Source organism: Pongo pygmaeus, chromosome 23 (genome assembly GCF_028885625.2).
Source record: "Pongo pygmaeus isolate AG05252 chromosome 23, NHGRI_mPonPyg2-v2.0_pri, whole genome shotgun sequence".
Lineage (NCBI taxonomy): Eukaryota > Metazoa > Chordata > Mammalia > Primates > Hominidae > Pongo > Pongo pygmaeus.
In genome coordinates, this window is record NC_085931.1 from 36749632 (window position 1) to 36767715 (window position 18084).

Consider the following 18084-nt stretch of genomic DNA (forward strand, 5'->3'; position numbering starts at 1 on the left):
TCCTTCCCCACAATCTGTTGGGCCCGCCCCTAAGTTAGTACTTGTCACTCCCTGTAATTATTCCTTTGTTTCCATCATTTTCTTTCTAACCTCTTATAGGCAGAGACTGGGGTGAGTAAACATAGTAAAAGACTTAGCCAAAGTCACAAAGGTAATTAATAAAAATCCCAGCCTGGGTTTGAACTGAAGGAATCCGACTCAGGTACCTGGGAATTTAACCGCTCCACCCACGCCACCAATGCCTCCTATTGGTCCTCTGCTGTCTCGGGGCTATTACATCCTTTTTTATTTATTTATTTTTTTTTTGAAGCAAGGTCTTGCTCTGTCATCCAGGCTGGAGTGCAGTGGTGCAATCGCAGTTTACTACAGCCTCAACCTCAAGCAGAATACAGGCATGCATCACCACACCTGGCTAATTGTTCTGTATTTTTGCTAGAGACAAAGTTTCTCTATGTTGCCCAGGCTGGTCTCAAACTCCTGGGCTCAAGTGATCCACCCGCCTTGGCCTCCCGAAGTGTGGGGACTACAGACAACATCTTCCCTGGACACCCTGAGTGCTCCTGTAGGTCATTCCACTTGGGAATTCTGGCTCAGCTCTGGTGTTTACTCAGATGGAGCCACAAAGCTTTGTGCGACTCATACACCGTGAGCTCCCAGCGGTGGTTTGTTAATAGCCTGAGGCTCTCTATTAGTGCCTAGAAGACTAATAACCCTGGATTCATGCTCAGTGCCCTTAATTGGGACATGTATCACCGTGTGTCATCCATGCTTCCATGAGACATTGGAAATAGTTAATAAGCACTGGGAAGATGACCCTGATGGGAGTCTTTTGTGTGTGGGCACCTGGGGAACATTTTTCCCCAGCCAGGAACTATGGAACAGGTGGCTTCCTGTGATGTTTTATTTGAAGAGCCTTTTTTTAAAAGATTGTGTTGGAGTGAATTGATTCAATATTAACATAACCTCTTGTCGGAGAAGATAAAGACAGAATTGTATTGGTTAAAAACATGGTTATCACAGGCCTGTTCACCCCACAAATATTGACACATTCAATGCTATGATGAATGAAGTGGGAAGAGGCTGGTTTCATTATAAGCAAGAAGGCGGGGATATCTCCCCAAAAGGACCTGTTACCATTTAGTCATGGAGGGGCCTGTCAAGGTCGTGATAACTATTCCACAACAATGATATTGACGGGGAACACTGATTCTTTACACTGTGCTAGTCATGGTGCCACATACATCAACGTCATGACCTGATTGTATCCCCCAAACCCACTTGAGTGCAGTGAATTCTGCAACAGCAGGAGCCTTTTCTGTTTTGAACTAGTGTGTGGGAGTGTGACTGTATACAGCAAGTGCTCAGTGAATGAGTGGGGAGAGACTGGACAGGTGGTGGCCAGACTCCAGAGGAGACAGCTAGCATTATCCCTTTTCTTTTCTTTTCTTTTTTTTTTTTTTTTTTTGAGGCAGGGTCTTGCTCTGTCACCAAGCCTAGAGTGCAGTGGCTCAATCATGGCTCACTGCAGCCTCAACCTTTCAGGCTCAAGCAATCCTCCCGTCTCAGCCTCCCAAGTAGCTGGCATGTGCCACCATGCCCCGCTAATTTTTTTTTTTTTTGGTAGAGATGAATTTTCACCATCAAGTCCAGCTAATTCTTGTTGTTGTTGTTGTTTGTTTGTTTTTTTGTAGAGATGAGGTTTCACCATGTTGCCCAGGCTGGTCTGAAACTCCTGGGCTCAAGCGATCCTCCAGCCTCAACCTCCCAAAGTGCTGGGATTATAGGCTTGAGCCAACACGCCCAGCCTATGCCCATTTTATTCAGGAGGAGGCTCTGCATGGAGGAAATTTGCTCAAAGTCACAGAGATGGATGGAACTAAGATTTAAAAATATATATTTTGAAAGAATTTAAAACTTACAGAGAAGTTGCAAGAATAGTTCAAAGGGCTTATTCAAGTTTTTCACCCAGATTCAACAACTTTTAATATTTTTCCACATTTGCGATCTGGTTCTCTCTATAAATTTTCTGAATTATCTAAAAGCAAGTTAAAGACATGGTGCCCCTGTATCCTAATCAAAATCACAAAATTTAATATTGATAAAAATCCTTCCTTGCTTCCTTCTTTCTTCTTTCTTTCTTTTCTTTTTTCTTTTTCTTTCTTTTTTTTTTTTTAAGACACAGTTTTGCTCTTGTTGCCCAGGCTGGAGTGCAGTGGTGCGATCTCAGCTCACCACAATCTCTGCCTCCCGGGTTCAAGTGATTCGCCTGTCTCGGCCTCCCAAGTAGCTGGGATTACAGGCATGCGCCACCACGCCCAGCTAATTTTTTGTATTTTTAGTAGAGACGGGATTTCTCCACGTTGGTCAGGCTGGTCTCAAACTCCCGACCTCAGGTGATTTGCCCACCTCGGCCTCCCAAAGTGCTGGGATTACAGGTGTGAGCCACTGCGCCCCGCCTAAAAATATTTTCTGATCCAGGAGTTGGCAAACTAGGGCCCAAAAGCCAAGTCCAGCCAACTGCATGCTTCTTTGTGGTTTTTGTTTGTTTATTTTATTATAGCTGGTGAGCGAAGAATTTTTTTTGTTTGTTTTTAAATGGTTACATTTAAGGTGGTTATGTAAATACCCACATATATACTTGATTTTGTCTCTTGACCTGCCAAGCCTAAAATAATTATTATCTGACTCCTGATTTTATCTGCTGTCTTTTTAAATTTTGCCAATTACCCCCTAATGTCCATTATAGCAATTTATCTCCCAATTTAGGATCCAACTTGGAAAGTAAAACTGCTTCCATTATTTTCATGGTGTCATAGTTCCTCAGTCTGTCTTCTTTTATGATACTGACATTTTTGGAGAGTTCAGGCCAGTTGCATTGTAGAATGTTCCTCAATTTTGGGTGAACTGGAATGTGAACCCCTATTTTTTTCCAATTTCAGAGCCATTTTTATTTATGCAGGTCTGAGATTCCCAGGACACAGGACTTTTAAAACCAGAAAGTCCCAGACCAAAAGAGATGAGCTTGTCATCCTAGCACCACTGTCTCAAGCACTGAGTAATCCTGGGGAAGATAAAATCTCCTTACCCTGGCCCCACCCTCCACCTGGCCTTTGCAGTAAGGCCACTTCTCAAAAGGCACCTGGTGGATTTAGCAGAAAGGGTGATGAACCAAATGCCAGTGTGAGAACCTGTCCCCTTCCACACAGGCCTTTTGTCTTCTGTCTTCCCATGTTTCTCGTTAGAGAAATTCTCACCATCCATATGTGCTGGCCTTCTATCTTGCCTTTTTTTCCTCTATTTATTCATGTGAGCTATATTGATATTATTGCGTGTGTTTTAGGCAATTAATGGCAAAAAGTAATGGTGTTAAATTAATGGCAAAAACTGCAGTTACTTTTGCACCAACCTAATAATTGGTTTATTGTTCTTGCTGTTGTATGTGACTACCACAATTTATCTTATCCATGTTGCTGTTTATGGATATGTGGGTTTTGTCTAGGTTTTGGTTATGAATAGAGCCAGTGTGAACATTTTTTTGCACATTATTTTATGGGAGGGGAGCAAATGTATGCATTTCTGTAGGGTGCATAACTAGAAGTGTGGTATCTCTGGGTCATAGTACACATGGTTTTTGTCTTTAGCAGATACTACAAAATAAATTTCCAAGGTACCTGTAGACATTTACATTCCCATCAACAGAATATGAAAGTCCTACTGGCTTCCTGTCATGGCCAGCAGTTGGTATTATTATCAGTTGTTGGCATTTTAGCCATTCTGAGGGAAGGAGAATATTTTTTATTCTATTTTGCACTTCTCTGATGTTCACCTTTTCAAAGTATATCATCCATTTAGATATTTATTTTTACCTGTCCGAGATGTATGCTTATTTTTCTGTTGGGTTGTTTGTATTTTTCTTAGTGATTTGTGGGATACTTTAAGAGAAGCTGTTTGCTACATATGTCTATTGCCATTATTTTCTCTCACTTTAGGGTTGACCATTACATTTTCTCGGTAGTGTCTTTTTATGAAGAGAAATTCTTGATTTGGTGTAATCTAATGGGTCAATGTTAAATATCTTAGAATCCAAATTTTAAATCAGTTGGTCAGGCAGAGGGTGTTCTGTTTGGCTGGATATTCTGGTGAGGTGGGAGTGGTGCAGGATGATGGAAACTCTACCTCCACGGCCAAGACTCTGTGAACCCCCAGAATTTGAGACAGGTCTCAGTTAATTTAGAAAGTTTATTTTGCCAAGGTTGAGGACGCGTGCCTGTGACACAGCCTCAGGAAGTCCTGATGAAGTGCCCGAGGTGGTCAGGGCACAGCTTGGTTTTATACATTTTAGGGAGACATGAGACATCAATCAATATGTGTAAGAAGTACAATGGTTTTGTCCAGAAAGGCAGGGACAACTCAAAGCTGGGAGGGGGCTTCCAGGTCACAAGTAGGTGAGAGACAAATGGTTGCATTCTTTTGAGTTTCTGATAAGCCTTTCCAGAGGCGGCAGTCAGAATACGCATCTATCTCAGTGAGCAGAGGGATGACTTTGAGTAGAATGAGGGCAGATTTGCCCTGAGCAATTCCCAGCTTGAATTTTCCCTTTCCCAGCTTGAATTTTCCCTTTAGCTTAGTGATTCGCGGGCTCAAGATATTTTCCTTTCACTACTCGTGGTTCCATCCCTCAGTGCCCAATCAGTTTCTACTAGGATTTGAATTACACTGGTGGTTTCCAGGCTCGTGTGGGTGTGTGTTTTCTTTTTAGCAAAATAATCCACTTATTAAAGAGAAATCTCATTAAAATACCCTCTGCCCTGACCATTAATAGTGTAACTGAAAATTGGGTTAGTTGCTGGCCACCGCATGTAGAGTCCAATTAACAAGAACCAGGCCTGGTACAAGAAAAGTGAGTTTATTTCTGAAGCTAGCTTGGGAGAAGGGCACAAAACATCCTACTTTAAATGTGCCGCTTTACCTTTGGAGCAAAAAGCAGACACTTCCATAAGGTAAGGGGGAAGTGAGCAAGGGAAGGGGGTCTCCCTGCTACCAGGCAGTTACCTAGCAGGCAGTTGAGTTGGCACCTTTCTGGGCAAGAGTAAGTTGTAAAAGTGGCCGAGTGGTCATGCCTTAGGCATGCCCTCCTGAGGCAACCCCCTGGAGGGGGTACTTTCCTGGGGACATGCTTTGATTTCCAAATTAACTGTCTGCTCTGGAGGAGAAATTCATCTTGGAGCACACAGATGAACTTGCTCTATAGGGAACATTGGGTGAGGGGGAGGTGAGAGGTTATTTTGCATTTCAAAAAGGGCTAAGTAGGAAGTAGAGGGAAAGGGGAAAGGAGAAGAGAAGAGAAAAAAAAACCCGGTGTCTTAGACAAATGGGGGTAGTTGGTTATAATTGGGCTTCCCTTGTTTCTCCCAGAGTACCCTCCTTCTGGCTCTGAAGAAAGGGACCAGCTCGGGTATATGGGGTCTGGTGAATAAGATAAGGCTGTGGTCACCCTCCCTGTCCAAGTCATTTCCTCCTACAGAGGGGGATCCTGCCCACATGTCCCACCCCTTGTCCTTCCTGTGGACACTGTGGGTATCTGGGTTAGAGACCTATGCACGGAGGATGGGGGAGCACTCCTGGTTGCGGGCTTCTTCCCAGGGGTGCATGCAGTGCAGACAGGCTACAGAGTCAGGCAGCCCTGGCTCACCCTGCGGGTTCACTGATGCTGCTGAGCTCACGTGTCTGCCTCAGTCTCTCAGTACACCACGTGTGTCGAGTTCATACTATGTCAGGACCCAGAGTTGAACAAGAGCCAGGTGACCATCCAGGAGTCCAGTGTCCAGTGGGGAGACAGACGTGGAGGCACAAAACCTGGTGCTGTTTAGGGGAGCAAAGCGGTGCTGGAATATAATAAAAGAGGGATGTAAATGAGACGGGGATCAGGGAGGGCCTTTTTTGGATGTTTTATCCTGCTCTTCTATTTTTCTTTCTCTCTTTGGAGCATCAGTGTGATCCAGATTCATCAACACCAGAGAGGAAGTCAGGATAGAAGCTTTTGAAGTCTGTTCAGTGGTGGAGGATTCAAGCAGTCCTTAGATCCTAAAATACAAAAAATCAGGAGGACTCTTGAACCCTCAAAGGAATAGATTTAAGACAAGTGAAAGGAGGCCTGCTTTACTCAGCAGGTGGTGAGCATATTCCACAGGGCTTACAGGAAAAAGCTGTGGACTTAAAAGAGACCTGGGTTCAGATTCTGCCTCCTTCACTATTAGCTGTGTGACATTGACAAGTTAACTAACCTGTCTGTGCCTGAGTTTCCTCATCTGAAACTGAAAACAGCTACTTCCTAGAAGTGTTACATGTTATAAATTAACATGTCTTAATCAGCTCAGGCTGCCTTAACAAAATACCGTAAACTAGGTAGCTTCAGCAACAGACGTTTATTTCTTATAGTTCTGGAGGCTGGAAGTCTGAGATCAGGGTACCAGCATGCCTGGGTTCTGTTGTGGGCTCTCTTCCTGGCCTACAGACAGACAAATGCCTTCTCTCTGTGTCCTCACATGGTGGAGAGAGAGGAAGGAACTTTCTGGTGTTTCTTCTTCTGAGGGCACAAATCTCATCATGGGGGCCCCACCCTCATGACCTGATCTAAACCTTATTACCTCCCCAAAGCCTCATCTCCTAATACCGTCACATTAGGGGGTAGCTTCAACATATACATTTCTAGGGGACGGAATGCTGTCTCTGTCGACATGGTAAACACTTGATAGTAAGCAGTTGTGATTATCCTACTACTACCAATAATATTTATTATTACTTTGAAGAAGATAGAAAAATAAATATTCAGGAAGTTTTTGTTTTTTTTTTTTTGAGACAGAATTTTGCTCTGTCACCCAGGCAGGAGTGCAGTGAGTGGCGTGATCTTGGTTCACTGCAACCTCTGCTTCCCGGATTCAAGCAGTTCTCCCACCTCAACCTCCCAAATAGCTGGCATTAATGGGTGCGCACCACCACGCCCAGCTAACTTTTGTCTTGTTTGTAGAGGTGGGGTCTCACCATGTTGCTCAGGCTGATCTCAAATTGCTGGCTGGTCTCAACTGATTCGTTTGCCTCGGCCTCCCAAAGTTCTGGGATTACAGCTGTAAGCCACCATGCCCAGCTGGGAAGAGTTTTAATACATTGATAAGTGATGGTCTGGAGCAGAATGTCATGAAAATTTTGGAATATTCAATATATACCCAAATAGTTTAAGATAAAAGGCACTGAGAGTAGCCACCATACTGTCTTAAGGTATTCTCCACCATGGCCACTGTCATCAGACTTCTGGGCTACACAGATCATTGGTGGACCTGGCCTGACATTCTTTTTTTTTTGAGATGGAGTTTCACTCTTGTTGCCCAGACTGGAGTGCAATGGCGTCATCTCAGCTCACCACAACCTCTGCCTCCCGGGTTCAAGCGATTCTCCTGCCTCAGCCTCCCAAGTAGCTGGGATTACAGGCATGCACCACTGCGCCTGGCTGATTTTGTGTTTTTAGTAGAGATGGGGTTTCTCCATGTTGGTCAGGCTGGTCTTGAACTCCTGACCTCAGGTGATCCGCATGCCTAGGCCTTCCAAAGTGCTGGGATTACAGGTGTGAGCCACCACGCCCGGCCGACATTCTTAATATGTTTGCATTTAACAATTTTGTTTGATGTTAGGGCTGTCTGTAGTTTGAGCTGTGGGTGATTCCCTTCAGGGAAAGCCTTAATGTTGAAGGTCGGTTCTTTCAAGTACCCTGACGGGATGTCAAGGCCTGGGATGTGTTGAGATTAGCCTTCCAAAGACACCATTTCTTAACCAGAATGCTTTCCCTGTGGTGTTTGTGATGCAGTATTTTTAAATCCCCTCAGTTGTTCAACCAGACCCAGAAATCCAGGTTCTAACCATTCTGCCCAAAGACTGGAATTTTTCCTCTCCACACCTCATTCCATATGTCTAGTCAACTCATCTAGTAGCTTGACAAATCCTAGCAAACATTTTACCCAGGTATTTAAAGCAGACAGATGGCTTCACATAGAGAAGTAATGCTATTCATCAGTTTGTAGTTGATGTATATGTGATAGGAATCTCAATTGGCCTCACACTGAATGAAACAGAGGTGGGTGAGGGGAGAGAATGCCTAGATTTAGCTCAGGAACAGAGACTAGTGTGTAGAGGAGTCTTTGGGGTGGCCCAGGAAGGGCATGGGTTTGGAGTCTCAACCACTAGCACACAAGTCTGACCTTGGGCAAATCACTTCTTCCTGGGCTGCAGTTTTCTCATTTGTGAAATAATGAAGGCTGACTGCTTCCTTGCAGGGCTGTTGTGGGCTATAGTGATAATGAATTTCAAGTGGCCATGCAGTGCCTAATGTAGTGAGTGTTGAAGAAATCTCCTTCCCTCTTTCCCCCTCGATGAGTAATCGGGAAAGGGAAATACTGATCCTCCTATGGGTAAGGATCCATACACAGAACAGGTAAACAGTAAATAATTGTTATTCTATCACAGGGTTTTGGGTGGAACCACTTTGATCCAACTTTTTTGGTAGATTAGCATCAATTAACACTATGGAAGTGTTTGGTTTTGCTTTTTTAAGACATGGAGTTGCCCAAGCTGGAGTGCAGTGGTGTGATCATAGCTCACAGCAGCCTTGCATTCCTGGGCTCAAGGAATCTTCCTGTCTCACCTTCCTGGGTAGCTGGGACTACAGGTGCTCCACCATGCCCAGCTAATTTTTTACTCTCTATAGAGATGAGGTCTAGCTATGGTGCCTAGGCTGGTCTGGAACTCCTGGCCTCAAGTGATACTTCCACCTCGGCCTCACAACGTGCTAGGATTACAGGCATAAGCCATCATGCCTGACAGATAGCAGTGTTTTTTGGGTGTTTATTCTGTGGCTAACATCATGTATGCATTACCTCCTTTAATTCACTCACTCATTTGTATCTGGGTTTTGGGTGGTAACCCAGTTCAAATTGTCTACATAGAAAAAGGGAAGTTATTGGCCAAAATATCTGAAAAGTTCTGAGGCTAGGACTGCCTTCAGGTTTGGCTAGATCTAGGTACCCCAATCATGTCATCAAGATTATGTCTCTGCCACCTCTTAGGTCAGCTTTAAGATACAACAGCAGCTTATATCTTAAGCATGTTCCATCTTGTATTCTTAGGCAGACTCTTCCATCTTGCCCAGACTTTCCAAGCTTTTATCCTGCTTCAGAAAGAGTGAACTTTATTTTCATAGTCTCAGCAAAAATCTTGGCGTCAACCATGTCGTTATTACAGAACCAACCACTGTGGCCAACAGGAGGCGATGCTCTGATTGGGTAGGCTGGGTCATGTGCCCCTCTCCGAGCTTGGGGAGCAGGATCTGCACCATCAAAGCACATGGATGTTTGGAGATGGACATTTATCACAGGGAAGATGGGGTCCTTCTCTCAAAAGAATGGGGAGTGGATGCTGGGCATGTACCATACCACATTTTTTGTACAGAGCATCTGTAGTGGGCACTGTTGTTTCCAAGGGAGTGCAAGGTAATGGCTCCAAGTGGGAACTGGATGACCAGACTACCTGGGTTCATATCCCAGCTCTGCCATTTAGTACTTGAATGACCATCAGTAAGTCACTCAACCTCTCTATTCCTCAGTTTCCTCAACTATAACAACAGGAATGGTTGTTGACCCTACCTCAGAGTGCTATTCTGAAAATTAGATGAATTAATACATGAAAAGCGTTCAGAGCAGTGCCTGGCACAGAGTAACAACTCATCCTCATAACCTTCATGCAGGGCATCTCCTAGGCTTGTACAGTGCACAACTGATACAGCTGTACTCAGCAGTCCTACTCAATGAACGCAAATCATTTTGTCCCCCATTTTTTGGATGATGATATGGTTTGGCTATGTTCCCACACAAATCTCATCTTGAATCAAAAGTAGCTCCCATAATTCCCACGTGTCATGAGAGGGAACTGCTGGGAGGTGTTTGAATCATGGGGAGCAGGCCTTTCCCATGCTGGTCTTGTGATAGTGAATAAGTCTCACGAGATCTGATGGTTTTATAAAGGGGAGTTTCCCTGCGCATGCCCTCTTGATTGCAGCCATGTAAGACATGCCTTTGCTTCTCCTTTGCCTTCTGCCATGATTTTGAGGCCTCCCCAGCCATGTGGAACTGTGAGTCCAGTACACCTCTTTCCTTTATAAATTATCCAGTCTCAGGTATGTCTTTATTAGTAGTGTGAGAACAGACTAATATGCATGGGAAAAATCAAAGTTCAGTAACCTGCCCAAGGTCACAGGCTCATAGATAGAGGTACTGGAACTGAAATTCAATTCTGCCTGACCTTTGGGTCTGCTCCTAACCACTACATGATACTGTATGATGTTAAACATCCCCCCGGTGGTAGAGAACATAGAATGCAACCTCTCCTTCCCTCCCGTTCTTTGACCCTAGATGGAGCTCATCTCATCTTACCCCTGTGAACTCCAGGCTTCCAGGACTCACAATCACAGAAGAGTCAGGGCCCCACCAAATATCCCCAGACCAAAGCTTAGCAGTGCTTAATTTATGCATAGGATCTGAAGCATGTTTCCTTCTGTAACTACAGTATGGGGAGGACTTGGAGTGAACATTTTGCTATTTAGTAGAAGAAGGGTCCTATCCCAAGGGACTAGTAGGCAATGAAGCCCTCCGTAGATGCCTGCCTTGCAGAATTCAAGCAGATCTGGGAAAGCCAGGCTGATTTAATTAGAGAACAATAGAATGACTTAGTACGCGCCAGAGGAAGGTGCTTTTTCTAGCTATTGTAAGTGTTTTGGTGCTTTGTACCCACATACTCGTGCCATTGTTCTATTGATTTTACAAAAAGTAAAAATTGGAAGAGAAACAAAAATCTAATGAACTTAAACTAAAATCAAATCAGTTGTGTTATTGAGGGTCTATTGGGGTCCAGCCCACACTAGGTCAGGAGAGAGATGGAAATTGCGGGGCCTTCATCTCACCCTAAACCTCTCCACCCCTGAGAGGCCTTGTCCATGGGGATGTGATGATTACTCGGAGTCGAAAGGTGGGAAGTGTCAGCTGTCACCTCAGGTCCTCATTGTCACACTGGCTACAAGGGTTGGAGAGTGAACGTCAATAATTCTTCCCTGTCGCCTGTCAACCCGACCACCTTTACTACTCACTGCTCTCTGACGGCTCTTCCCGGAGCTCCTCAGGGGAAGGCATTTTCAAAGGCGAGTCTGGCCAGTGTTGCGCCACTGAAGGATCTGATCTCCGTCCTTAACGTGACTTGCCACCGACTTCATAAAAACATCAGTCAAACAGCCTCCGTATGGAAATAATGTGCAGTGAATTCTTCTTATGCTGGGTCATCCATAATAAAAAGTCAGCCAGAGGTGGCCCCATATTTCTTTCTGCTCCCTAAAGTGTAATAAATTGAAACTTTTAAAGCTCAGCATGAAGACAGCTTGTCAGCAGCGGCCCGGGGCCTGCCCCGTGGAGGTCTTGGGCTGGGAAATTCCTGGTCTGGTCCATCCAGATCCTCTTAAAATCTAGACCTGCTTGACTTGTGTGCCTCTGGGTCGCTGACCTCCCTCTACCCATCCCAGTGGAACAGGAAGGCTAAAATTCCTCCTTAAGATGGTCAGTGCTGAGGCCCTGCTTATCCTGACTGTGTAAACTTGGCCCATTCTTTTGGCTTCTGCTTCATTTTCTTTCTCTCTAAAATGGAGTTAAAAATTCCCACTTCCCAGGGATGAAAGGAGCTCACAACGACAATTGTTACCATTTTGTAATGTTTTCTCACTGCCAGACACTGTGTAAGCACTTTGCCTGTTTTCATCCATCTATCCTACAGACATCCTATGATGGAACCATCCCTATTTTACATAGGAGGAAACTGAGGCATAGCAAGATGGTGCTGCTGGGAGAAGCAGACTGTCTCAGGTCTGGCTCCAGTGCCCAAGCTCTGAACCACACACACAGTGAAATCTGGCACTTAGTGTTGGTAACGTTGGTTTCCTTCCTCTGTCCTTCGGAATGAATGTGTTCATCCCTGGCAGGTTCCAGGAATGATGCATATTTCCACCACATTTGCTCAAACTCCGAGTTCTGTCATTTTACAGACTCCCAACTTAGTCCAGGCTCTCCTGATGCTGCCTGAGAGGTTTCCGTTATAGCACGAAACCACTGAGCTGTTTTCTCTGCAACAGAGCTCTCTTTTTATATTGATCCATTCTGTGTGGTCAGACCTTCCAATGAGTGGCTTTCTATGAGGGTCAGTGAAGCTCAGTGGTTAAGAGCTTGGGTTCTGGCGTTGGAGCAAGCAGGCTTTCCACAGACCAGCTCTGTGATGGTGAACGAGTCACTTCCCCTCTGTGTGTCTCAAGAGTCCACCTTTATCAAAAGGTCCTAATGGTGGCACCTTTCTCCTAGAGGTGCTGTGGGGCTTTCATGAAGCAAGGCAGAGAAAGCACAGTGCCTTGAACATGGTCCCCAAGCAACAGTAGCAGGTGGGACTGCTAATGCCAAAACCATCAGGGCCAAGATAATCCTATCTCCAGCCCAGTATGAGCTAAGAAGGCCAGCAGCTGTCTCCATTGACTGCTGTCTGTGTTCATCTCTGTCTGGGGATAAGTCATCCCTCTCTCTGCTTGCTCCAAGGAAAGAAGGGAAAGGAAAGAGCATTTCTGGATCATGCACCATTATGCCATCTATAAAATGGGGATAAAAATAGAGCCTCCTTTCTCTGGGGGCTCCGAGGACTGGCGGGATCATGCTGCTGAAACCCTCTGCTGAAGTAGGGGCTGGGCAGATGGGAACTGTGTCATCGTGTTCTGCTTTGCCCTGTTGCTTTATTTACAATGACTCTCTCTTGCCTCCTGGCTCCCAGCCCAGCTCCTTGGCCTGGCAGAGGGGCCCTGCATGAGGCCTCCTCTTCCACCATTAGTTATCTGACATCATCTCCCTTGATGGCCCATCTGCTCCTGCCGCCCAGACCTTTTGTTGTTTGCACGCCCCGCTGTGCCGATTCTTCCATTTCTCTCCATTTCCACCCCTTCCACCCCGGCTGGAGCACCTCCCCCACCTCCTTCCTGCAGGACCATGGCCATCCCCTCACTGGCTGCCCTATTTCCACTCTGGTCCCACCCTCCCCACAGCAGCCAGAGGGAGATTAGGCCACCTACCTCCTTAGAAACCGTCCATGGCTTCCTGGCAGGCTGAAGTAAAATCTAAGCTTTGCAGCCCAGCTCACAAGCCTCAGAGATGTGACCCCTGTCCACATCTTCAGCATCTCCTCCTCCTCTCTTTCTCTGTACAACTGCCCGGCCGCACTATGAGGTTTCTGTTCCTCAGCACCATCGTTAGTTCCTGTCTCTGCCTCAGGGCCTTTGCACTTGCTATTGCTGCTGCCCAGTGCACTCTGCACATGGCCATCTACTTCGCATCTTGTTTCTTTCTTTCTCTCTTTTTTTTTTGAGACAGAGTTTCGGTCTTGTTACCCAGGCTGGAGTGCAATGGTGCGATCTCGGCTCACTGCAACCTCTGCCTCCTGGGTTCAAGCAATTTTCCTGCCTCAGCCTCCCAAGTAGCTGGGATTACAGGTATGTACCACCATACCCGGCTAATTTTTCTGTATTTTTAATAGAGATGGGGTTTCACCATGTTGGTCAGGCTGGTCTTGAACTCCTGACCTCAGGTGATCTGCCCGTTTCGACCTCCCACAGTGCTGGGATTACAGGTGTGAGCCACTGCGACCGGCCCTTCCTTTGCATCTTTTAGGTCTTAGCTTAAGTGCTTCTTCATGAGTTCTCTGACTTCTACTCAAAAGAGGGGCTGGCTTTGCCCTGCCCGCCTTCGGGGGAGCCCTATCACCCACCTCCTAGCCATGGCAGAGGCACTTGAGTTACCTGCTGGAAAATAAGACCAGGCCTGACATCTCACTTCCTCTGTCCATTATGCTCTAACAAGGCCAATTACCTTCCTTTGCTCTACATCAATTTTCTCAGTGTGTCTCAATCCCTCCCATTTGCCGAGTGAAATGGGCCCCCAGCCCTCTTTTGCTGGGCCCAACTGCAGGAATACATTGTTCTCAGGGGCTGGAAAAGGGGGTTTTGTGAGTTGTGGCCCATCCCTCTCTGAGCCCCAAATGTTTACCTTAGGTGATTTCTAAGAGTGTTTTCTGTTGAGATACAGAAAAGGGGGATAAGAGGGCCAATGGGACTTATTGTAGACCTACTAAATATTCAGCACTCTGAATATGCAGGCATCCTGCTGTGAGCTGAACATTATAAATGAGCTGAGTTAGGCTGGGCATGGTGGCTCACGCCTTTAATCCCAGCACTGTGGGAGGCTGAGGCAGGCAGATCACAAGGTCAGGAGTTCAAGACCAGCCTGGCCAATATGATGAAACCCCGTCTCTACTAAAAAACACAAAAATTAGCCGTGCATGGTGGCAGGCGCCTGTAGTCCCAGCTACTCCAGAGGCTGAGGCAGGAGAATCGCTGGAACTCCGGAGGTGGAGGTTGCAGTGAGCTGAGATCGTGGCACTGCACTACAGCCTGGTCGACAGAGCAAGACTCCATCTCAAAAAAAAAAAAAAAAAAAAAAATGCTGTGTTAGAGTTTAGAAGAGGCAGCTGCCAATTGCAGAATGGATTTAGGGTATGTGCATGGATATGGGTTTCTCCAGTGGGGCGTGTCTGTCACCTGGGGCCACGTACATAAGTAATTGGACGAATCTTGATGACTCCACTTTGCTAGGATAGGAGGCCTACTGTGTGCTGCTGGGAGGAAAAGAGAGAAAGAAAAGTGTGAGAAAGAGCTTTATTTAAGTCGGTGGCTCTTAGCCTTCGAGGATCTAGTGAAAGCTATGAACCCAGCAAAATGCTAAATGCTCACATGCAGAATATTTTGCATACCCTTTTAAAGGGGGTCTGTGGACCCACTTTTAACCCTGAACCCTGGTTAAGAAACTTCCACTTGGCTGGTTCCCATGGGCCGTCAAACCACCTCCTCCAGGAAGCCTCCCTCGATTCCCATCCTGCGTTTCCACTGTGCCGGTGTCCCCCTCTTTCCTCTACTGCACAAAGAGGTTGTCATTAGCTGTTCTTGCCTGTCTCCCACTGAGAGGGCAGGGGCCAGCTTGATTGTTCCCTGCATGTCCAGTGCCTGGCACCTAGTGGGCATCAGCAAGGATTTGCTGAATGGGACTAAGGAATAGCTCCTGGTGATGCACCAAGGGTGACATTTTGAGTGGGCTCAGAACCTGGTGGCTTCAAATGCAAATTTATTTGCTTTCTCCCAGGTGTGGGTTGATGAATAGTTGTGAAGACATGAGGGTCGCCTGTAAATTAATACCATGCCTGGGAGGGGCTGGGCTGAGCTAGAGGGGAAGGACATTCAAGGAGGCAGCCTCATGAGGAGGCCTCTCCTCTCCCCTCGTCTCCCCTCCCCTCCCCTCCCCTCGCCTCGCCTCGCCTCGCCTCTCCTCCCCTCCCCTCCCCTCACCTCCCATCACCTCCACTCCCCTCCCCTCCTCTCCCCTCCACTCCCCTCCCCTTCACTCCCCTCGCCTCCAGTCCCCTCCCCTCTCCTCTTCCTTCCCCTCTGCTCTCTTCCCCACTCCCCTCCCCTCCCCACCTCCCTTCCCCTCTTCTCTTCTCATTTTCTTTTCTTCTCTTCTCCACCTCTTGCCTGGTCCAGCTGGAGCAGAGTGAAGCCAAGTGTGAGGAGGCCTTGAAGACCCAGAAGGTGCTCACAGCGGACCTGGAGAGCATGCACAGCGAGCTGGAGAACATGACGCGGAACAAGAGCCTGGTACCTGTCCCTTCCTGCAGCTGTAGGGACCTGGGCCAGCATAAGCCTCTGGGAGCTAGCGTGGGCCTAGTGTATGCTCAGCACTATAGGAAGTACAAGGACATTTATTGTAAACCTACCGGGTAGCATCTTGGAGGTACAGACATCCATTGTAGGCCTCTTGTGTACTCGGCTCTGTAAGAGGGACAAGGGGACTTATTGTAGACCTACTAGATGCTCAGCATTCTGAACGTGCAGGCATCCTACTGTCAGCTGAGCATTATAAAGGTATAAGGGCATCGATGAGGCTCAGCTGTGTGTTTCCATCTGCGACGATAAGCGAGGAAGTCTGTTGTGGACATAATAAGTGCTCAGTGCTGTGAATGTGCATCTGATGTGAGCTTGTTATTTGCTCAGTACCCAATGTGGAAACACAACTGTATATTGTGTGCCCACCCTGCTCGCCACTCTTAAGTGGTTCTCAGACATCTGCTGTGGTCCTACTGTGTGCTCACCATCATGAGATGGAACTTGTTCCTTATTGTGGGGCTACTGCATGTCCCCTCTAGTAAGTGGAGACAAGGGCATCTCTTGGCCTGCTTAGGCTCATTACCAGGAGAAGATTTGAGCCATTTATTATGGAACTACCCTGTGCTCACCCCTGAATGGGGACACATGGTTATATATTGTCTATTTATTATTTTGGTGAAAATTGGATATAGGTTTCCAAGTCCCCGGTCTGGGTGTACAGGGTTGGCTTAGATTTATACTCAATGTATAAAACCCTAAAGTTTAGGTATAGTTAGAGTTTTATAGGCAAATGCTTATCTCAAGATCTCTGTGGACCTTTTTGTCCCTTATGTTGTTGGAACTTGCCTACAAGCATTCACACACACACATACACATACATGTGCACATGCATATACACAGGAATCAATGTACATATTCACATGTGATCACCAGGCACACATACAAAATAAATGCCCTCCTTATAGGTAACCTATGCCTCCAAGTTTATTCATCCACCCAATACATATTTATTGAGCACCTGTTATAGGGCAGGCCTGGTGCTTGCTGCTGAGGTTATATCTGTGGACAGAACAAAGTCCTCAGGGAGAGTGCCGGGGTTTGCATTTTCATATATGTACTATGCACATTTAAAATGTGCATACATAGATTCCCAAGTGGGATTGCACAGACATAAATTCATACACACACACACCCTGAATTCATAGTCACATGCAGTGCCTAACACACACACACACACACCCACACACACACACCCCACCACCACCACCACCACCAAGCTGTTATACCTACCACATGCATTGGTAACCACAGTCACTCTTAAACACTGATGGTCACTCATCTCACGCACCTATAGGCAAGCCCCTCTTTGCTCTTCCTCTGGACCCTGCTGCCCACCCTCACCCTCCCACCTTGCCTTGACCACTGACCTGCCTCCCCCAGGTGGATGAGCAGCTGTACAGGCTGCAGTTTGAGAAGGCAGACCTCCTGAAGCGCATCGATGAGGACCAGGATGACCTGAATGAGCTGATGCAGAAGCACAAGGACCTCATTGCTCAGGTAGGGAATGGGACGTTGGTGGAAGAAGCTCAGGGACTTGGGGTGGGGTGAATGGGGAATGTTGAGAAGGTGATGTGGTTGGACTACTCCCTGGTCTTAACATCTTGGAGGGATAAGTGCACAGAGATAGTTAGGAATTGTCCATTTCCTGTGGTCCTAATGGAGGACAATGTCACCTTCAGATGGTGTGTGCATCTCTGGAGGACATGTCCACCACGAAAGATTTGGATTTATTCATGCGTCTATCTGCCCATCCACCCACCCACCGACCATTCATCTGCTCATCAATTCACTCATTCACTTTTCTACTCATCTACTCATTCACCCACTTAACTATCCATCTATTCTTCGTCCATCCGTCCGTCCGTCCATCCATCCATCCATCCATCCATTCAATCATCCACCCAATCATCCACCCATCCACCCAACCACCCATCCATCTGTCTGTCCACCCATTTATCCATCTATCCATTCATCCATCCATCTTTCCATTCATTTATCCATCCATGCAGCCATCCATTCATTTATCCATTCATCCATCCTACCACCACTTACCCATTTATTCACCTATGCACCTATCCAACCATCATTTTCTTTTCCCTGTCTGTCTGTCTTTCTTTCTTTCCTCTCTTTTTCTTTCTCTCTTTCCTTCTTTCTTCCTTTCTCTTTTTCTTTTTCTTCTTTCCCTCTCTTTCTTT

General features: G+C 46.4%; 1 protein-coding gene across 5 annotated transcripts in view; it reads left to right on the forward strand.

Moving 5' to 3' along the window:
• The window catches only part of MYO18B (myosin XVIIIB), a 318984-nt gene that overhangs the window by 191169 nt on the left and 109731 nt on the right, over window positions 1–18084 (forward strand). For all 5 annotated transcript variants that reach the window (XM_054469702.2, XM_054469701.2, XM_054469703.2 and 2 more), the window contains 2 exons: window positions 15707–15820; window positions 17270–17386. In XM_054469702.2, the coding sequence (XP_054325677.2) occupies window positions 15707–15820; window positions 17270–17386 (231 nt within the window). The remainder of the gene's footprint in view (window positions 1–15706; window positions 15821–17269; window positions 17387–18084) is intronic.